The sequence below is a fragment of the Pimephales promelas genome, chromosome 24, assembly GCF_988280905.1.
Source record: "Pimephales promelas chromosome 24, fPimPro1.hap1.1, whole genome shotgun sequence".
Classification (NCBI taxonomy): domain Eukaryota; kingdom Metazoa; phylum Chordata; class Actinopteri; order Cypriniformes; family Leuciscidae; genus Pimephales; species Pimephales promelas.
Window position 1 is genome coordinate 18256541 of NC_142792.1, and position 23460 is coordinate 18280000.

Here is a 23460-nt window from a genome sequence, read left to right on the forward strand (position 1 = left end):
TTTTCAAAGATTTGCGTTTTTGAAGTTTGCAGAGAGATAACCTTTTTTTAAAACATTCCAAACTTAGAAACTATTTCAAAGTTTGTGTTCACAAGTCACCAGGCACTGTTTTGTGCAAATGAGCGGCCGGATTGCATTAATGGTTCCATGTGTTAGAAAGAATTGAGGTAAAAATGAGTTACACGCATGAGCTACACGCATCAAACGAATCAGAAGAAATAAGGGCGATGATTTAAAAAATGACAAGTTATAGTGCTGCAAAGATGTCAACCTATGGCTCTAGGGTCGTTATAAAGGTAGGGGCGAAGCATAGAGACTATGCTGTTTCTCGTTTGTTACTCTAGAGTTGACTAACTAACCATGTCATTCTTTCTTCAGTCGAAAAGAAATTAAGGTTTTTGATGAAAACATTCCAGGATTTTTCTCCATACAATGGACTTCAATGGGAACCAAATGGTTCAAGGTCTAAAAGACAGTTTCAGTGCAAAATGCAAACTGTTCAAAGGGCTTTAAACGATTCCAGACGATTAATAAGGGTCTTATCAAGCGATCACTCATTTAAAAAAAATAAAAATAACAAAGTTTAAGTTTTATAAGCTCAAATGGTCGCCTTGCTCTGTCCCGTGATGCGGGATTTTTTTTCCCGAGTCAACTCGTTCATTTCGTTAGTTGAATGAACCAAATGATAGGAAAAAAGAATCGTTCATTTTGATAAACGAGTTCGAACAGGAGAGTCACAAACGCACATCACAGAACAGAGCAAGGCGACCATTTGAGCTTATAAAACTTAACTTTGTTATTTATTAATTAAATGAGCGATCGTTTCCCTTGATAAGACCATTATTCATCGTCTGGAATCATTTAAAGCCCTTTGAACAGTTTGCAGTTTGCACTGAAACTGTCTGGACCTTGAACCGTTTGGTTCCCATTGAAGTCCATTCTATGGAGAAAAATCCTGGAACGTTTTCATCAAAAACCTTAATTTATTTTTGACTGAAGAAAGAAAGACATGTACATCTTGGATGACATGGAGGTGAGTAAATTATCAGCAAAAGTTTTTTTAAAAGTGAACTACTCTTTTAAGGGTTTTAGAACGGTGTCGTGTTAGAGGCCCTAAGTAAATAACTAATGATCTTTGCAATGGAAGTGAATAAATCAAAGCTAACTTTAATTGGACAATATCTTTAATTTCCTATCATCACAGTAAAACTGCTTTGCAACAACCTATATTGTTAAAAGCGCTATATGAATGAAGGTGACTTGACGCAAATACTGGTGAAACTTTTCTCGCAGAGATTTTTCTTTTGCTTTACAAAAAGCATATTAAATAATATATATTTAACAGAAAATCCCCCAAAATTATTTTTTGGTGATAGATAGGCTGATATATCCCAGCAAGCAATAGCCGCCATTTCACCCAATATAGTCCAGCTATGAGTAACCCGCTTCTAGCCAAATTGACCTTGAATTTGGTTACGGTGTTTTTCCTATAATAACTTGCTTCCATCTTTTCATTTCTTCACTCATTTCATTTCTTTGTTATGTAATTGATGTCTATTCTTGAGATATGGTTTCGACGTCTATTACATTTTCACTGTCAGCCCAAATTTTGCCGTCAGGGCTAAACCAAGAAATAATTTGGGCTGTCAGTGAAAATTTTACATCTAAACCGTATTTTTGGCTTCGTCTTTTAAGCGCAAAATTGCTTGCTGAGATATTTTTGTTGTTTTAAAATGGACAATATACCAATATCCAGGATATACTGTATATGAACCCAATTCTTTGCCTAAAAAAGCACATCAAAATATGTCATATTTAACAGAAAATCCAAATTTGTGCATTTGCAGACTCACTGGAGTCTATAGCCAGTTGGTCAAGAGGTCTGACACAGGAAAAAAGAAGGCGCATGGAGAACGATGTGTTTATTTCTGGCCGTTATGATGTACAGTGTTGGCTTGAACCCTCTGATCTAGTTGAAGACATACGGACTGCATAGTCTGAACACTTGGCGGTTATTAAGGGAGACAGTCTGGATGTTTTTCTGGGAGAGAGTGAGAGTGGGTGGGTGTGAACTGCCGGGAATGTCACGTTTTTCCTCTGTGCTTTTTTTTTTTTTTTTTGCACAGGGATTCCTAACATGTGACAAGTAACATCTCACCCGCGCTTTCACTTCCAGCTTTTGATGTCTCTCACCCTGGCACCCCTCGCTCTAGCTCCGAGGGGCTGCATCTGTCTGTATCCTGTCAGCAGATCAAATAGATGATGCTTGCACAGAGCGCTCTATTATCCTCCTACTCCCTCTTGCCCTGTTATTTACACTTTGACTGGAGTACACGTTGCACTTTTGATGCCACCCGGGTTAGAAACCTTTTGCAGTGTCGCTCAATCTATTGGCAGATTATTTGGTTGAGACGCGCAGCACCTCTAGGGCGAATTCAATAAATCGTTGTGACTGTTTCGTATGCGGTATTTCAACACAAAACCATCTGCAATCTGGTTTAACGAGAAGCTGATGTTACCATATGAGTAAGTCTCATTCATTAACAATCAGTGTTTGCGAAAGTTACTTTGTAATTGATTATATTGGGCCCTGTCATACACCCAGCGCAATGTAGCGCCAGGCTGCGCGACACAAGTATCTTTTGCTTTCAGCCCGACGCAATTATCATTTTCACGTCCTGCTGTATGTTATTTAAATAGCTCATGGACGTGCTGGTTTGAAAACGAGGTGTGTTCAGGCGCATTGTTTCTATTTTGAGGCAACTGAAATAGACTGACAACATTTTTTTGGTTATTTAAACGCACAAAAACAAAAGGATTACAATGTAAAATATTAATATTGTGTACATAAAGATACAGTGGAATCCGGCTTGACCCGTAGATGTTCTGTTTGTGTGCTTTAGCCTCACTCATGATCAAATACGTTATCTCGGTAGAGAAGCGTTCAGTCTTTCCGCTTGCAGATTCCGCCATGCAAATAACGAATCCGCCATAGCACGAGCGCAACTGGCTTTTAAATGGAATGGGAAATTACACTTTAATTGGTTTATTGCTCCTTACGCCCAAAACATAACCATTACTCATTAAGAGAATTGGGGCAACCATTTTAGACCATGTGCCGGGTGCACCGACCATTTTTACCGCTGTTAAACTAGCAAAAGTGAATACGGCTAAGTGCACTTGCGCCGTACGCTTTAGACCATGTGCTTAGATCGTTAAAATAGGGCCCATTGTGTTACTCCCAAAAAAAAAAAAAAAGGTTGAGATGCTTTGCTTGCTTTCATACGGAATATCCACGGAAGTGATACGTTTCACTAGTCTCACAGATAGTTTTATTTCTGTGTTGTTTATATATAAAAATGTCGATACATTTTTTGAGATTTTGTTCTGATGTTGTCATCTGCACAATGTATGGTATTTACCACAAATGTGGTATTTGTCCCGCCCCTCCTCCACTGTGATTGGATGGATGGGTAAAAAGTGACAGTGAGAAGCGCTGCGTTTTATCCAAAGTTGAACATTCTTCAAATTGGCAACAATTAAAAACGGCAAGTGCTCAGCACTTTAACATGAAAAAGACGCTCTGTGTCTCGTTACGCTCCTGCCGGTTTAAAAACGCAACCATTGAAAACAATTGGAAAACATTATTTGGTGTCCGTTTAAAATTATTTTATTATTTAAAACTATTTTATTACAAATTATTATTTGTAAGTCCGTTTACTCTCCTTCACTGTCTTCTTGTCTCTCTCATTCTCTTTGCCCGCCTGTCTCTCTTTCTCTCGCCTCCTTGTCCTTGAGGTCTTTCCCCTTCGTCAGCTTGCCAGGAACATTCGCCCACCCACTGGAAATTACAGCTGAGAGAAAGCGCTGTTTTTATGCGTTTATCATCCTTTCCACTGAAAACTCCTTGAAGCATGTGTCAATTTTATTAGCATGTCAGGTGGAAGCCCTTATCGAGCGGGCCCTGACCCCTGCAACCATCGTGATGTAACCCCATGTGTGCAGCTGCCTGGAATTTACAGATTCATTAAAAGGAGAATTCTGGGTTCTTTTCAGTGTAATGTATATGTTTACTGCATCTCTGACTTGAAATGAATGAGCATGAAAAAGTGTCGAATTGCCATGCTTTCCACCCTCATATCCTCCTGAGACGAGGGATTTGTGTTTTTTTTTCCGCCATTTTGCATCATCGGATGATTTTTTTGGCTTAGCCTAAAGACTACAGTCAGTAGTAGGGGCTGTCCCGCATGTTTTCCCGCCCATAGTGGGTGGGATCTCACTCACAGATTGTATCTCACTACTCACTACACATAGTGTCAGCCATCTTTTTTGGAAGCTAAGCTAGCTGGCTGTTGTCCATGTCCGGGATTCAGCTTTTGCTTTCTGCAGTCGCCATTCATTGTTTACATGCACACCTTTGGTTTCAGTCTAACTGAATTCATTCTGATTGGTGAATCTGAATGTAGTGTTTACATGAACGCTAAACAAGTGATTGGTTGATGTGCGTTTTAACATTGGTAAGAAAATTCCCGCTCCTCCGTGAGAGATACGAGACCGGTGCGTCTCACAGATATCACGCCAAGGGCCTTGCGCCATTCTCCCGCGGCCCTCACTCGTCCCGCTCGCCACTGTAAACTTGATGAATGGCGACTGTAGAACGCAAAAGCCGAATCCTGGACATTTTGGGCGATCTCGAAACACATTTTCAGGCAGACTCATCCCGGAGACTCCCTAGTAGCCTAGACTTGTTGTTTAACTACTGCGCTCTGTTACCGGTAGGCGTGGCCTCCTAGGGCAGCGAAGCCAGTGCATTCTGGGAGTTGTAGTCTTTCATCCACATAAGCCAAAAATACATTTTCTGGCTTTTCTCAGTCTAGAAAGCTCCGTGGTTCATGTAGGTTGTCTACAAACCAGAAGGTTGGTGGTTCAATCCCCAGTTCCACCTGACTGACTGACACCGCCGTCGGTGTATGAATGAGTGAGTGAATGGGTGAATGTGGAGAGATGTAAAGTGCTTTGGTGGCCATTGGGTCTGTGAAAGCGCTATATAAATGCAGTCCATTTACCTTTTCCAGAGGTGAAGTATCCCCTCACAGTTCTATAGATAGATAGATAGATGTAATTTCCCCTGTTATTATACTCAAATAATTTGTATTTTTCAAAGAAGCCTTGATGTCCCTTTCGTTTTAAAGTAACCATGTTTACTTTTTACCTGGCATTGACAAGATTTACAAAGATAATTAGGCCTACACACACAAGATTGGTAGGTGATTATATCACACTATTGCATGCGGGTTTATTAGCCTGCTTGACTGCTAAAATTCTGTTAAAAGTATATTTACTGTAAATATATTGTGTGTGCCCATAAACACCACCGATGATATCCATATGCATGAAAATAATCTGTCATTCTCCTTGGGGGTAGAGAACAGGTGAAAGGCTTAAGTACATAAAACACTAAATGGAAGTCCCCTGACTCCCAAGGATTTGGTTGTCAAGGGATATACTAAGCATGTCCTCATAATGGAACGGCTGCGTGTAAGCTCTAGATCGGAGAGACTTTATTTCCAGTCCCCTCAGCAAAATCCCTTTATCCACTTGGAACAGAAAAACGCAAGATTTTATCAGAGAGGACAGGGCAGACTTTCAGAACCCACCACTGACACAATCATTTACCTCAAACCTGCACTAATGCAGTTACTAAAGCCCAGATGCAGAACTTCACCTCTTCCCTGCTGCACCTGCCACATTTACCTTGAACGTCTACCTTAAAATACCCATATTCTGCACCGTTTATATATGTCTGTCCACTTATAAGGCTAGTCAAGATCGTGTGCCATTTTTACTATATGGATCTTCCTGCAGTTAACCTGGTGTTCTATGGTTGTCACTTTTCGTTAGTACTTCATAATCAGCTTGTGTGGGTCGAGACACATTATATTTGCGTGTAAGTGAGACTGGGGTCAGGTGGAATAGAACGGAAATTGTTATGCTCTAATTTACTTGATTCTTCAATCATGAACAAGCTTTTGTGATGACTCTTGTTCAGTATGCTTCCACGAATCATGAATAAAACCCCTAACATTCACTTACATACTTAAATCAGGGAAAAATCAAGTGTCTGCAGCTTGCAATCCTTTGAAAAATGTTGTGTTTTTAAAGTTGTGTGGCTGCGTTTCTTTCGACTCGGCCCGCAGTGCACTCTTAAAGTTGAACAAACAGGTTTACGAGAGTAAAATGTGGAAATAAATGAGCAAAGTTACCTTTCTGAAGTAAAATTCCGTTGAAAGTGTGGAATCGTAGCTTTCCGTTGCTGAGAAAAAAAAAATCCTCGAGAAATTGCTGTATTCTGATTCATAGAAAATATATTTTTACTGTAGAATTTACCCGCCATTGAAAATTGACCATGATGCTTTGCAGATCTACAGCAACATGCTGTAACATGCTCATTTTACAGTAATAATGCTGTGAAAACTACATAATTTGGTTACAGTGAATGTAAAAAAAAGTTAAAATTACATCTGAACTTTCCTACACAATACTATACCAAATACACACAGGAATGTGTTTTCATACCAATCACACACAATTTGTCTTCCTTCCTGCATAAATATAATTGTTCATGTGTATTTTCTTTTACAGAAACCTTCTCGACAGAGACACGTTTTCCAAATCAGATCCAAGTAAGAATGTCTTTCTTGTCCCTTTTTATAATTGTTGCTCAAATGCATGCTGTACTTTGAAATATGCCAACTTAAAGATTCTGCCATGATTTACTATGACCTGGTGTACGGCAGTACGACCAACTCTCAGCCTTGTTAAGAGGGGAGTTTCTATACAGAGTCTGAAAGCTTACACAATCGCATGACTCACTGCTTTCTGTTTGCGTTCTCTCGCACTGATTGTGTGAAGTTTCAGATCTGAATTTGACACGGGCCTCAGATATAGACACACCGTGGGCGGCCCTGATTATTGTAACATTTGCCTTCAACTCCAACAAAGTCCTCCTGAAGAGAAAATCCAAATGCCACAATATAAGAGTAATCCAAATTCAAAGGTACAGGCGAAGAGAGCTGTCTAAAGGATGATATTTAATGTTGTTAACCTACATTGGGTGTTTTAAAATATTTCATGTTATTTAAAATGTTATTTTTAATGATTTTTATTATTTTAATGGCCTACTCTCAAATATTTCTACATTCAAATACTACAAACACATTTAGCCTAAATCCCATTCAAAATCACATGAACAAGGTCCATCATATCCATATTCCAACAGTATTGAGGTTTCACCACAACCTTATCAATATACGTGTCAATTATCTTACGAGAGGTTCTCTCGTATTGCTTAAGTTGCTTACGCTACGGGTAAAGTCATCTTTTCTCGAGATATTGAAGCCAAAAATGGTCCTTAATTTTTTATGTGTGGTCACGCAGTGCAGCAGCCAGCAGACCTAGAGCAGGCTATCTTGCATTCCCATTGGTTGCCTACCTGGCCTACCACTGAGCCTCACGCGTGCCGTCACGCCCTCTACGCATCACAGCCCACCATAGACATATACACTAGACCTCACCTTGGCTACGGCAGTTCATTGGAACTAATGCGTCAATAGAGCCGCCATCTTGAAACAGGGGAGCTCCTCCACTTTAATGCATCAGCGTCAATGTAGTAGACACAGGTCTAACGGAAATAAAAGCACCATAAATCATCATGAATGCGATTTTTCTTGGGGTTTTTTTTGTTTGTTCCAACGGTCAGACATGTATTTATCATTGATTCCAGAAAGAAATTTTTTTTTTTTTTTTAAACATTCTTCCTAGTTCAGATTTCATCCGTGAACATCATACGCTGCACAAAAGTCCGCCACCATCAATGAATTTGAAGTAAAGGCAGAGATAGTAGCGTTAACTAGCTACTTCCTATGACAAGACCCCTGTTCCAAGATGGCGGCGGTTTTGACGCATGCTTAGAACCCCAAGGTGAAATCTAGTGTATATGTCTATGACAGCCCGCCAGAAAGGGGGGTGGCTTAGCGTATAAAAGACGGGCTCAGGGCTTCATCACTGATTTCAGTGGGAGTTGTCTCGTACCGAAAGGTCATCTCAACGGACGCCTCCAACCTAGGTTGGGGCGCCCTCTTCAAGAGCAGACGGTCTTTGGCCTGTGGTCAGACCAAGAGAGACGTTTCCACATAAACTTTCTGGAGCTTCCTCCCGTGCATAGGGGACCACCATGTGCTAGTCCGTGCGGACAACATGTCTGTGGTGTCCTACATAAACCGTCAGGGCGGTGTCAGATCTAGAAGTCTCTGCCATCTGACAGAACGCCTTCTTGTTTGGTCTCAGCTCCTCCTGTGCATGTGCTAGGCCACCTAAACAACGGCACAGACAAGCTATCCAGGGACCACGTTCCCCCAGGGGAATGGCTGCCAGAACCGCCAGACAGTCCAGTTACTGTAGCGCCTTTTTGGCAAAGCGAAAGTCAACGCTCATTGCCCGCTGTTCTTTTCAAAGAATGAGAATGCGCTGGCCCAAACCTGGCCCAGCCTCCCTCTTTATGCTTTCCCTCCGGTCTCTCTGTTACCACAGGTAATCGAGAGAATCAGGGAAACGTGCCACATGGTGCTTCTTATAGCCCCGCGATGGGAGAATCAAATCTGGTTTCTGGAGCTAATGCGGCTGTCACACACAGCTTCTCAGCCGATTCCGGTGAGGAGAGACCTCCTGTCTCAAGCTAGCGGCTCAATCTGGCATCTCCATCCCGAGCGCTGGTCTCTGCACGTATGGGTAATCAACGGATACCTGTTGTCTTGCCAGAAGGAGTGATGAACACGATTACGCAATCGAGAGCTCCCTCTATGAGGCAGCTTTACACGTCTAAATAGTCGGTGTTCTCCAAATAGAGATCTAGACCTACGAATATGTGGGTTCCCGTGGTTACTTGGCTTCCTTCAAGAGCTGTTGGATAAGGGCAGGTCCCCATTCACGCTTAAATTATGTGTGACTGCCATTGCAGCATCAATAGGAAGAAATGAGCTTGTCATCCGCTTCCTTAGAGGAGCCAGAAGGATGAACCCCCCCGCGACCCCAGTCGGTTCCCATGTGGGATCTTTCATTGGTCCTATACCCCTTTTCCACCAACAAGAACCAGGTGCTGGTTCAGAGCTAGAGCTAGCGCTGGTTCGGTGTTGGTTCGACTGACGAGCTTTCAAAGAACCGATTTGCCTTTCCACAGGCTAGAGCTGGGTTCACCAATCTCGGTCCTGGAGGGCCACTGTACCTGCAGAGTTTAGCTCCAACCCTGATCAAACACACCTGAGCAAGCTAATCAAGGTCTTCAGGATCAGTAGAAACTCACAGGTAGGCGTGTTTGATCAGGGTTGGAGCTAAACTCTGCAGGGACAGTGGCCCTCCAGGACCGAGATTAGTGAACCCTGGGCCATCACAGAGCCAGATCTTACGTCACTGTATACATCTCATGTTGCCCAGCAACGCTAGCGCGGCACACAAAAACACACCAGGCTTGTTCGAGATGCCTCGGATCAGTCCACGCTGCTCCGATACATCTCGAACAAGCCTTCCATCAACAATGGCGGTTGATGTGTTACTATTTATGCTCCTGGCTTTGCAAACCTACATCGGTATCCAAACACGGCGAATCCAGCACGTCCGTGCAGCTCGCCGTAACTTGCATTAACAGAGATTACAATTGAGCTGCTATTAGCATGATTAGCTGCTATTTAAAAAATGGCATTCACAAGTTTCTATTCGTCTTGTTGGTCACTGTAATCCCGCCCCCAGCCGCTGACGTAAGCGGTTCTAACTTCCAAGCCAGCAATGATTTGGTGCTACTTAAGAACCACTTTTACTGGTTCGGAGCTGGTGATTTGGTCGAAAAACAAAAAAACGATTTGAAACTAGGCTCCGGAGGAAACTAGGAATGCACTCCGCCCCTTTCAGGCATTCGGAACAGCTTTTTGTTCCGTTTGGTGGGCGCACCAAAGGTGTCGCCGCCTCGAAACAGAGCCCTGTCTAGATGGATAGTGGAAGCTATCGCATCTGCTTATAGACCCTTTTACAGTTGGTAAACATAGTGACGTTTTTTTGTGGGCGGAGCTTAGGTGGAGGCAGAACGATCCCTCTGGCCGCTTCACTAACGCTAGTTAGCAAGTTTTATTAGCTTGTTTTTTAACAATGACTGGAGAAAATCAGATTTTATCTTAATGTGTAAGGTCACTCACTCTCCAGGACCGCGATTGTTATTTCCAAAAGTTATTTTTAACGGACAGAACCAGATTGGCCGACCCCTACACTCTCACTCGATGCATGGACGATCTGACAGGATTAACGTTACGTTACCTCGGTTGAGTGGCCTGACTTCTACACCTACCTTATAGAGAAACCGATCGTAAAGAGAAACTGAGGGCATACAAATCTTTAGATGCCTATAACTATGTGCTGAATGGTCCTGTAGAAGACGTGTGTGTATGATCCGCAGTTCTTCCGAGCCAGCGCAGAGAATACGACAATGTAAAGAGTGTCATTACGGTGCGATTTTAATCATGTGAATATTTTCTAGAAATAAAAAATCCAGATACAGCATATTCATTTTTCATTGATAATTGCACCAAACAACACAATCAGATGACATTTAAAAATAATAAAAGTAACCTTTCAGTGGAACTGCCGTTTTTTTGTCACAGCCATAATTTACCCATTCATTTGATTCATACTTTACATACATTATTACTATATTCACTCAAATCTGATATCAAATCTTTAAAAAACACTCTGTATTTATTGAACAAGTGTGTTTACTGGCAAACAGTGGGGAGAACAATAACAAGAACAATGAGTGCTGAATGTATTTAATGTTTTCTTTTGCACCATGTGTATGTGTGAACAGGAAACGGGAACAGTGAGCAGTCAGTCACACTGCTATTATATGTATTGATTTCCATACTTCTAATGCGTGTACTTGTCTTACTGTCCTGCTTCATTTTTGTTTCTTGCCTGCTTCTCTTTTCTTTCAGATTTGTTTGTCCACTATTCCACCTGTTTCGCTTTCATGCATTGCTGTAGCTATGCTTGACCTTTTGTAAGTGTCTTTTTTTATTTTCATGTTATTGCCATTTGTTTTCTTACTGGTTTGGTTCATGATTAGCTGGACTGAATAGACGTCAGGTCTTCCTGGCCTGCTGACAGGGTCATTGAATTCATTCAAGTGGGCACTTGTGCTGAGCCCCCATCTTAACTGTGCTGAGTACTGTTGGCCGAGTCTCTTAGTGTTATCATTAACCATGACACACATAGAAAAATGTACACACACTCAGTTATAAGAAATGAAAAATGCATTTTTCAGTAGTTGCGCCTTAGGCTTTAGGTTTCTGTTTTGCAAAAACACACACACATGCAGCCATTTTTCTCTACCCACAGCTCTAGGACATTGGGTCTCATTCACCAACTGTATTCATGAATATGAACATGAAATATTTTTTGCATGAGGACACCACATTCCAATAATAGGCCAATTAAATAGACATTAAGCACTTTATTTCCTATATTAAGTAGCTATTAGGCACTTTATTTCCACTTTTTGAATATTTTCTTCATTGAATTTCAAATAAATGGTACCGCTTCCTATTACAGCACAGTACTTACTGTGTACTTACATAGAAAGTACTGGCTAATATAAGGTAAGTACATGGAACAGGGGTAGGTTCAGGGTTAGTACTAGTTATTACCCAGTAATTGTAGTTACTAAAATAAGTACATTGTATTTATATGGGTAACTGGACTGTAAAAGGAAGCGTTACCAAATAAACACATCTCTGAGCTTATATGGGAAATGTGAGAAGAATGAGTTTCAGAAACTTGGGTTGGTCGCGTCAAACACTAACACTACTCACCTTACTCTGCTTGTTTATAATTTTGTCTGGCTCAATCAGACAATTACACTAACAAGGCGAAGTTAGTCTAAATAGCCTCAAGGCGACCTGTTGGCACTAGATGCAAATAGACTCTCTGCTATTTAGTTTTTATTTTTATGATGAACTATCCCTTTAATGGTTAATATTATGTTAATATTACTGTCATGTTAAAAGGGTTGATTTTCTCATAATTTACTCACCCTCGTTACATTCAAAAAGTCTTCCATGAAAAACAAAAAATATATTTTGAAAAATGGCCTTTTTCATTCAATGGGCGCTAAATCTGCTTGATTACCAACATTCTTCAAAATATCCTTTTTTTTTTAGTAATACAGGTTTAGAACGACATGAGCGGGAGTTGAAAATGGCAGCTTTGTAGATTTTTTATCTCCCCGCATTTCACCACTCTGGTTCTAAGTCGTTTCTCTTCTAATATAGTAGACGGCAAGATTACACACTTACAGATCTGAGTTAAGAGTGTCAAAGGTCTTCTGGCATTTGAAAAAATTGTCTGCCTTTGTGTAACCCAATCTCTTTTTCTCTTCACAGTCTGTGTGCTGTACACCCAAGCCATTGGCAACAAAGAGTGGAGAGAGGTGAGTGAAGCAATCTGGCTTAGTCGTGTCGACCCCTTGAAGGGCCTGGCAGACCCTTGTTCGCATAAATATTCATACATGTAAATGTGGGGTTGGAATATTCTCAAAATAATAATCTCAATTATTTTTGGCTTTCTGTGTCGATCATATTTTTGCCTTCCCATTTAATATCAGGAAATATCAGGCTTTCTTAAGCCCCATTAAGAGGACGGTGTACTTATTAACTTCAATCACTAGCTGTTGAAATATGATAAGCCACTCAGGAGATGTAATAACATTCTCACCCACGCTTATATCAAGACAACTACAGCCCACTTTTCAAGTCAGCTAATTAAAACGTTAAGTCCCTTTTACATGATTCATGTCAAGGCTTTAATGCACATCTCAATGCTGACATGTAACTCTCTGACCTCCATATGAAAGGTGTTGAAGGTGGCAAGAGGTGTATGTAGTGAACATTGAAAACTTGTATTTGCACACAGAACATACAAATACAGTCCTTCTGAATGCTCCGATAAAGAAAAGAAATCTTAGAAATAAAAAAGAGGATTCGAAAAACGGTTAATGAAAATGAATGAAGGTGTGGTCAATTTAGCTAAATTTCAAGAGAAAAAAAAAGGTTTATTGTGTAGATATTAGTGTAGAGATGAAAGTGGCATTGCGTTTTCACTTTTTATTCTGTGTCTAGACGAGCGTAATGGTTGGGAAATCTGTGTGTAAATGGTGACGCAAAAGTGTGTAAATTTCGATGTAGTATGCACTCCAGGCGGCTAGGTGGCAATGTGAAGCACTGCCACACAACAACACCAAGTCCGCGCGCCTGCGTACAACCTTCAATGTGCCTTCTCTGATCAGTAATACTATGTGAGAATATTTCGTACAACCACAGAAAAGACTCTTGGATGTTAATCGGAGCTGTTAGAGCAACTTGAAGGTCCGACGTATGGAAATAATTCGACATGTTGGTCGTTATTTTCCTGTACTGGCGCATGCCTGTGACGTAAACGCGTACGCGACGAGAGCCACCATGAGCAGATTTGCGTTTTTGCCATTTAGACGGGAACGCGACGGTGGAGCGTTTTTAAGATTTCCACTCTGGAGGGCGTTTTCAAGCCCAAAAAATGCCGTCGCCGTGTAAACGAAAGGCACATCCGAAAAAAAATATTTGTACGTTTTCACCCGGAATCGTTCTCGTGTAAACAGGGCCAAAGTGACTGAGACAACGTAATGTATATTCATTATGAACATGCCCATGGCGTTAAAAGAAATCACACTATTAAACTGAAGGTTACCTCAAGCTTATGAGAAAAACAAACACTTTTTAAGAGGGTGAATTAAAAATAAAAATATGTTAATGTAAATTATTTCAATTGACCTTCCTTTGTTTTTCAGTTTGGGCGGACGGAAGTTATCGACAACACTTTGAACCCAGATTTTGTGCGCAAATTCGTATTGGACTACTTCTTTGAAGAAAGACAGAACATAAGGTTTGATCTGTAAGTATCAATGGATATTCCTTTAGCTTTGGCTGCATTTACAGTAGTGGCCAAAAGTGATGTCTGGCATAGAAAAATTTACATGTTCACCATTTATTGAAACATTATTGAAAATGTGTTAGAGATTTTGTTTTAATTTTGCATAGTTGCACAATTGTAGGTGAGTTAATTGATTTAGCTGTGCCAAATTGTATGTATTAGCCAATTCACCAAACTTAGCTGAAAGTACAAGCTTTATAAATATGGTAAAGAATGTGGAATTGCCTCTCATGGCAGATTTTGATATCCCAAGAAACATATGTTATAGGGATGGGACGGTATGAAAATTTCATATCACGATTATAGTGTCCAAAATAATCGTGATTATCAATATTATCACGGTTTTTGTTAAAAATGTATGAAAGTGCTCAAAAAGAACTGATGCTCACACTGAAAACATTTCATTTAATTTTATAATTGAAAATCAACAAACAACAAATAAAACAAGTCTCTCTATGCAGTTTTTTAAGCAAGATTCTATTCTATGGCATTTGCTTCTTTATAATGCCCATCGTCAATAGCAACGCATTATTACACAGCGCACATCCATAACATTCACAACGAACGCGCGCTCTTGTTTCATTCAAATACAACTTGCCGTCTTGCGTCTCCGGTTTTTGATTGTATTGCAAAAATGAAATCAGAGTTGATTTATTTTTTACAGAGTTTGATAATATTGGTGTGATATATCTTGTCTGGACGATTGTTTTACAAAATGAATTCATAAACAGATAAGATTTAAAATATTAGCTAATCTCATTATCAATTCAATATGTCCCCGTAATTATGTGGTAAAAATAAAATTGGTTTAATACGTGATGTATAGATACTTTACTATCCTTAAAATATCATTCTTAATAATAGTCTTGTTTTAAATTGTTCGTTCGTCTTTGGCTCAAAGCCACTTGCTACGAACTTTTCTTCGCGGAAGCTTCACGTCTATTTCAAGTGAGTGACATAAAATGTTTCAACTCAAAACATTTCGTGCCCAATTGTTTCCCAGACGTAGTTTTGGTATTGAGGTCAAAGTTAACTTGCCTTGCGTTCGGGTGATGATCACACAAGACGACTCGGCAGATTTGAAGTGTTTCTATTGTAGTGACTTTTTGTTCGGCAGACACGGTGACCATCCTCGATCAAGTTTCCCTCAGGACTTTTGTAAAACCCAAAATATGACCACACCTCAGATTTGGTCCTCTTAAAAGGCTGAAAAACCTCCTGAGCACGGTCACTGCCTTCCGCCATTCCTTCTCGAATTGTAATTTAAAAAAATATTGCGTGCTGCGCGCCTGCGTCAGACTGGCCGACAGGATTCAGTGAGTTATTAAAATCGCAATAATCAAACACGGTTTTAATGATAATTAAATTTTAAACGATAATACTAACCGTCAGTACATTTTATCACGGTTTATAGTGAAACCGGTTATCGTCCCATCCCTAATATGTTACTTTTCCACTGTGTGTTTTTCAAAAAAAAAAAAAAAAGTTGTAAAGTTCAGGAGAAACGATTTGTCGATTAGTGGGATTTCTTAATTTAGTGGCTTATTTTTATATTTGCTTATATAATGTGATATGTGTAATGGATCGAATAAGACATTAATTAAAATAGTTTCATGTTTGAGTTGGAAAAACTGGAGGACACCCTTTCCTGTTCTCCTTTTTTTTTAAAAATGTATTTAAAATGTCAACTGATTAAGATTTTTCACCAGCCCATATCTTCAGTCACTAATTAGTTTTGAATAAGAAGGTTTGGTGCAAATGAATAAGTTGGGTACATAAACATTTATTAAACTTGTCTTATTGGTGAATATATTAAACTTCAACTTGGACAAGAAATGTCATTGTAAAATTTCAAATTCACACTATTATTAGGCATGACATCTCAGTACATCAAACACCGGAGTCCCACTTTAACGACAGATGTGTCCGCTACTGTAAACCCAACCATAAGAGAACTGTCAGTCTATGTTTTGTGCACTTCTAAAAGCAGATGTCACAACTAAAACCCCTTCTCATGAGTCACACATTCTGTACAGTCAAGAGAGCAGCCTGCGACCCTAACAGAAGAAACCAACATTACAGAATTGTGGAAATAAGAATTATAGCTCACTAACACATTTGCTGATTTGCTGTATAAGCATTTAGGGTTGATTTCCATGATGACAGGCTGTGCTGGTTGACTTTTTTTTCTATTCATTCAATGCTGGATATTTAATTGTGCAAATTTTATATACGAAATTGAATGAGTTTATTCTCAAGATTGAATTTCAACTTTTTTCTCGAAACACAACGACTTTATTCTCGAAATTGAATGAGTTTATTCTCAAGATTGAATTTCGACTTTTTTCTCGAAACACAACGACTTTATTCTCGAAATTGAATGAGTTTATTCTCAAGATTGAATTTCAACTTTTTTCTCGAAACAACGACTTTATTCTCGAAATTGAATGAGTTTATTCTCAAGATTGAATTTCGACTTTTTTCTCGAAACACAACGACTTTATTCTCGAAATTGAATGAGTTTATTCTCAAGATTGAATTTCAACTTTTTTCTCGAAACACAACGACTTTATTCTCGAAATTGAATGAGTTTATTCTCAAGATTGAATTTCAACTTTTTTCTCGAAACAACGACTTTATTCTCGAAATTGAATGAGTTTATTCTCAAGATTGAATTTCGACTTTTTTCTCGAAACACAACGACTTTATTCTCGAAATTGAATGAGTTTATTCTCAAGATTGAATTTCGACTTTTTTCTCGAAACACAACGACTTTATTCTCGAAATTGAATGAGTTTATTCTCAAGATTGAATTTCAACTTTTTTCTTGAAACACAACGACTTTATTCTCGAAATTGAATGAGTTTATTCTCAAGATTGAATTTCAACTTTTTTCTCGAAACACAACGACTTTATTCTCGAAATTGAATGAGTTTATTCTCAAGATTGAATTTCAACTTTTTTCTCGAAACACAACGACTTTATTCTCGAAATTGAATGAGTTTATTCTCAAGATTGAATTTCGACTTTTTTCTCGAAACACGACTTTATTTTCAATAATTAATGAGTGTATTCTCAAGATTGTATTAGGACTTTTTTTCTTAAAATTTAACAAGTTTTTTTTCCTCGAAACAAGGACTTTATTCTCGATATTTAATGATTTTTTTCTCAAGATTGTATTTAGACATTTTTCTCGAAATTTAACGAGTTGAATCTCGCATTATAATGACTTTAATCGCGAGATGTTTTTATTTTTTTATTATTGCTTGGCCCTAATCCTCTTCCGTAAATTCTTATTTCCAATTATTTAAGTAAACTTATTTTATTTCAGTTAGTTAGTAGTTATTTCAAAAGTTTTTTAAATATATATTTATATATATATTTATACATTTATAAATATATATATATATATATATATATTTTATTTATATATATATAAATAATTTTGGATAAATGTCCAAATCTTGGATCTTTCCAAAAGGTGTTGTAAATTTCACCTTTGTGTCTGTGTGTATGCACTAATATTTGTTAAAGTTTTGTGCCTGACTAAATGTGTTTGTATGTGTGTATTTAGGCATTTACGGGTGTATTTTAGAACAGATATGAGTCATTCTGTATCCGTTGGCCCAAGTGTGTGTGAGGCATTTGTTTGTGTGTCTTTAAACTTCAGCATGAGTGTGTATGTCTGTAGGCAGAGTGTGTGTGTTTTGTCGCTGTGGATCGGTGTCCCCGCTCGACGGCCTGTCATACTGGGTCTGTAAATCTGCAGCAGACATGAGAGGGGGTCGCGAGGTCGCTTGGGCAGTGCCTCCGAGACGATAGCGAAACCAAAGCACCAATGATGAGGATTATATGGCACGTCACCATGACAACAAGGGGGGTTGAGTCCCACAAACGAATAGAAGAGGCAGACGATAAATAGATATATGTGAGGTCGAGCCATATGTAACCCTAGAAATATTTTAAGATTCAGAGATCCTTCAATATTTGTTGCTTTTCTTGTCCTCTCTCTTTTTTCTTTCTCTCTTTCTTCTCAGTCTATATCTCTCCATTGCGCTGTGACAGGGCAGAAGAGAATGATTCATGATGTCTGTGCTTTAATGATGCTGTTCTTTCTCCGTAATGAGAAACAAGCACGCGTGCACTCCTCTCATAAGACCATAATCTAATTAAAGCCCAGCTCAAAGTCTCTCACCATTGATTTTGGAACCAACCTCTGAATTCCTTCTTGAGAAAGCATCACTATTGGGAATATTTAGGGTAGACTTATACAAACTCCTGACAATGAGTGTTACACTCTGTCTGGCACATCATTCGCCCCACAGCTATTGGGCTACATGTATAATACTTCAAATTGTGTAGGTAATCATACTGCTTTTTGAGGAAGAGTATGCTATTGCATTTCTGTGCATAATCACAGTAAAAACCTAGCAGCACTCTGGAAACCATCCAATGCTCCCTAGCAACTGCATAGAAACTCTTTAGCAATCACTCCAAAATTCCTAACAGCCACCCAGAACATATTATCAACCATCTAGAAACAATTTAGCAACCACCCCTTATACCATAGCAACCACCTTGCAACACTTTATCAACCACCCAGAGCTCGTTATCAAATGCATAGCAATGCATTAGCATCCCTTACTGTGCATTCACACTAGACGCGTATAGTGCGTCAAATTCGCGCCTACCACGTCTAGTTATACGCGTGAGCACTTTCAATCCATTCGCGCATCGCATCCAAGAGCGAAATTGACGCGTGTAAAAACAAAAGTTTGAAGCAAAATTTACGCGTGTCAGAATCGAAATCCGTTGGTAGCCATCTTTTTTTATGTTGATCGAGCATTCATCGAGAGAGTCACCGCTCTGTATTTACTCTGGAGAGCAGAACAGCGGCGTTGGGATCATCGTCGCCGCATTTGTGTCCACCGGACCCTTCGGAGGCGAACCTTTTGGCGAGTTTCACCATTTGCTCACTCCAGCAGCTGCGTCTGGACGACGGCCGCTGTCAGCGGTACTTCCGCCTGTCCCGCGTACCGTTTGTTGACCTGTTGTCCCTCACCCCCATCCACCTAATCTGTCATTTATTTTTGTTTTGATGATAAATAGAGCCAGCCTCCAAAAGTTATTAACTTTTGTGATAAAATATTTGCTTTGTTGTGCATTAGAACCACACGAGGCATTTAGTCATATTACAAAATAATTTATTGAAGCATCCAGATACTTCACCACGTGAGCAAGCAGCTAGGCTCCTGATTGGTTAACGCGGCGCGAATTGACGCCAAAGGTCAGATTCGTCAACTCGGGCGGCAGGCGCGAATTCGCGTCAAACGCGTGAATGCACAAATAGCACTGACTAAATCATTCGTGCTTAATGCGCCAGATGCTCAATTCGTGCGAATTTGAGGCGTCTACTGCGCCTCAGGAATTTTTACGTCTTTCCATTGACTTAACATTGAAATCAATCGCGCCTCACACGCTATTCACGTCTGGTGTGAACGCACCATTAGAACTCCGTAGCAGCCAACCAGAATGCACAATTAACCGTCTATAAATACCCTAGCAACAATCCGTTACACTATAGCAACCACCTAGCAACACTTTAGAAACCACTTAGTACTAATTGCATAGAATTTCAGGGAACACAACGCTCTAGCATTGACCCAGCACTCTCTAGCAACACCTTAGCAACCACCCAGAACACAACGCCCTAGCATTGACCCAGCACTCTCTAGCAACACCTTAGCAACCACCGAGAACACAACGCTCTTAGAAACCACTAACTGACAATGCAAAACCATCTAGAACACTGTGGTATTTAAAAAAATAATTCAGAACAACCTAGTATCAACACGATTGTACTGGCGGCAACAATTTCTTCAATAATAATAATCCATAGAAGATCCGACTATGCAACCAACCTGTTGCTCTGTATAAATTTCGATCTTACTTCATCTGAGCAGATTCTAGCATTAGGAATGCAGTTTGTGATAAATGTGTCATGTTTCAGTGCTGACTGTTTGAATGCATGTTTGTGTACGTTCGACTGACAGATTCCCATCAGTGCATGTGGTGCTATAAATAGTGCTCGGATAGAGAAGCATAATGCGGCTTAGTCAGAGTGTGTAAATGGGAAGCTGTTTGTGTCGTTCCCTTCAGGGTCTGTTGTGTGTGTGTGTGTGTGTGGGGGCAGACAGCACACTACGCTACAATTGGCTGTAATGGCTATGCTGAGCGTCTCTACGTATGCACACATCATTTATTTTTCTTGTTTCTCAGTGGAGTGGCTTTTTTTATTTTGTCATTTTCATGTCTTTATAGTGGATTCATAAGTGGTCTTGGATCTAATTAGTGTAAAATAGGACTGGTCAATAGATTTTTTTTAAGATCTCTTTAATATATCAATTGTTTAAATGGCAGAATGAAGAAGTAGTATATGTATGTACTGAAGTGTGTGTGTATATATATATATAATGTGGCATCTCATGTCACATTACAACTCATGTTTGCCTTGAGTGGTGTGATTTTTAGAAGAACTCTGGAAAGAGTGTTGTATTAATAGCCTTGGAATTGACTCTAGAGGTGTGAACTTAGTGTCAGGTAACACATTTTGTTTATTTGTTTAATGAATGATGCTTTACATTTGAATTCTGGGAACAAGGATCCTTTCAATGTCAATTTGGACAGTCTGAGATGGAAATTTCCAGGCACTCTTGTTGATGAGTAATGAAATGAACAACATCACACTATGTTAGAAAAGTGAGCACTAACTTGAGAAAAGACCAGGGGTCTCATTTATAAAGCATGCAGTTTCCACGCAAAGGTTGTGATCTATATAAAACAAACATGATGGGAGAATGTGCCCTCCTTTAAGAAATATTTGAGGCGTGCGTACACACATTCTGGAGACAAAGGGAATAGAGGGAATGCATTGACGTCACTTTCCCGCCGGAACGACCCCCTCTCAGCCTGACTGAGTGGCAAAAGATCTGCGTGACGGGATTTAATAGGGGAAACTGCGAAAATGCGACTAAAATGAACAATTTTATCAATTTAAACTAAATGTTGGACTGATAGTGTTCCTTACAACTTACTAAAGATCCAGTGATGGATATTGACATTCAGCCAGGAATCGTGTTGTCTGACATTTATGTTTGCCTGATTTCGACACCGGGGAAATAAAAGCAATATAGACCTAAACATAAAGCAAATTTGCCCGTGAACGCTTTATAAAAATACAATATAGGTAGGTCTAAATCCGGGTGATCACTAGGGTTGGGTATCGTTTGAATTTGAACGATTCTGATTCCGATTCCTTGTTTCGATTCCGGTTCCTAACGATTCTCGATTCCGATTCTTTTAAGAGGCAGGGTCGAAAAAGTTTAGCTAACCTTGCTAACCAACGGTCTTTCTGAAGGAAATACACCTTCTGTCACAAATACTTGTCACAAATTTTGCATTTTGCCGAGATTTCGTTAATTTTTAGAAAAGTGAAGCCACACTTTGGATCGCCGACGTAAGGTACTCACGTTCGACTCGCGTGGTTATGCCAACACTTCCGGTAGACGCTTCTTCGTTGGTGTTGTCCAGCGGTTTCTTCTTCCGCTCGGCGGACTGTGAATATCGAAACTAGGAATTGAAATTTTAACTTTTGAACGATTCCGGGAAAAACGAAAAGTTAGTCTCGGTTCCAATCGATACTCGATTCTCGATACCCAACCCTAGTGATCACTTATATCAGTGTTATATATAGCCTATATCATCATATCGTCCAGCCCTAAAACTTTATAGTTTTTTTTGGGGGTCTGTGTTTATTAAAAACCATCCAATAATGCAGAATATGCTATGATAAATATTTAATTGATGAGTTGTTAATATATACATAACAATACACAATATATGGGTTTGGTTTTACAGCTAAATTCAGCATATTGACACAAAATGATAACCGCAAATCCACCTTTCGCTGACTGGAGTCCAGTCGTTTCGATCCATTTGCTCCTCTTTCTATAGCAGTCTGTAAAAATATACCACTGATTTTTTTTGTCAAATCTAGTTGTACAGTCAATCTCAAAGCTCTTTCCCACTTTATATGTGTTGTGTTTGTTTTTTGCTGCATTCACAATGAAAAATACAAATACAGCCGCTCAGTCTTTTCGCCACTCACTGTCAGTAACTGCAGGCACTCCGGCCGACGGTGACGTCACGCGCATACCCTCTTGCCTTGGCAACACAAATGGTGAGGTAGTGAACTGAAGTTAGATTGGAGAAAATAAAAAAGAATGATTATAAGAATTAATGACATTTAATTTTCACTTTAATTCTATCATGAAGATTAAATCCAACAGCATTATCTGTGCCGCCTATAACATCTAGTATAATCCAAACGTAATTCAAAATGTATAAAAAAAAAATGATAATAATAATCAGCGCTGCCTTACAGTCACTTTGTCTACAACGTGACATGGTGCGACTACAATAGCATACAATAGTACTGCAGAACACAGTGTAAAAAGGAAATATTTTCCTTAAAGGAGTAGTTCACTTTACGCACAGTTTTATAAATGAGACCCCAGAACATAATAAATATTTTTTTGATTATTGGGTTTTAACTAAACATTTTTCTCCAAGTCATACACAACTGCTTGGTTTGAGTCCATTTGTATGAATGCATTGATCTGTGTCAGGGAGAGTTCCTGTGCATTTCCAGCAATACAATAGACCATGAAGGTCAAGGAGCTGGAATTCGGAAGATCATTCTGAGTAGAAGATCATGAATAATAACGTTGTGAGAAGATTTCCAAGGCTTAAATCTACCTGAGAGGTTTATTTTTGAGAACTGGCCAAACAAATCTGACCGTCCTACCAAAAACCTTCATGTCTAGGATGTAGAATCATCACAAGCTATAGACCATTTGCATATGCAAATTGAAAACAAGACTATGGGATAGAAACAAGGAAGTGGACTTCCAATTTTGGCACCTAAACATCCGCTGATAGTGCTTAGCATACTTTAGGCACTTCACATTGGTTTACGAGAGCCTCAGTTAAGGAGAAGACTTAGAGTTAATAGTATATTTATTTTTTGAAGAGCTTTTGAGCCTCAGTTTGGCATATTCCTAAAGTAGCACATCAGACTGAGAAGATCATCACGCTAGAGTGGACAAGGGTGGTGGCAGCTTCACGCTTTGGGGATGTTCCTCTGCGGCAGGGTCTTGGAAAACTCCAGGACAGGAAAAAAATGCATGGTGCTAAGTAAGGGAATCTCCTGAGGCAAAGACCTGCTGCATGTATGCAAGAGGACAGAGAGTTCAGTACATCCGCCTACAGGACAATTACCCCAAACATACTGGAACATGCTAAAAGAACCACTGTAATGGCTTAAAGCCACAAATGTAG

The 23460-nt window shown here is 39.5% G+C and overlaps 1 protein-coding gene across 2 annotated transcripts in view; it reads left to right on the forward strand.

Moving 5' to 3' along the window:
* LOC120477083 (copine-8) overlaps positions 1 to 23460 on the forward strand; it is a 117898-nt gene that overhangs the window by 27950 nt on the left and 66488 nt on the right. Inside the window, exons 2-5 of one of the 2 annotated variants that reach the window (XM_089126651.1) lie at positions 6643 to 6683; positions 11034 to 11098; positions 12480 to 12526; positions 13919 to 14022. Coding sequence is in view for 1 of the 2 variants with exons in the window: in XM_039668490.2 (XP_039524424.1) it covers positions 6643 to 6683; positions 12480 to 12526; positions 13919 to 14022 (192 nt within the window). In the remaining variant the exon portion in view is untranslated. The remainder of the gene's footprint in view (positions 1 to 6642; positions 6684 to 11033; positions 11099 to 12479; positions 12527 to 13918; positions 14023 to 23460) is intronic. The other variant, XM_039668490.2, reaches the window with a different exon arrangement.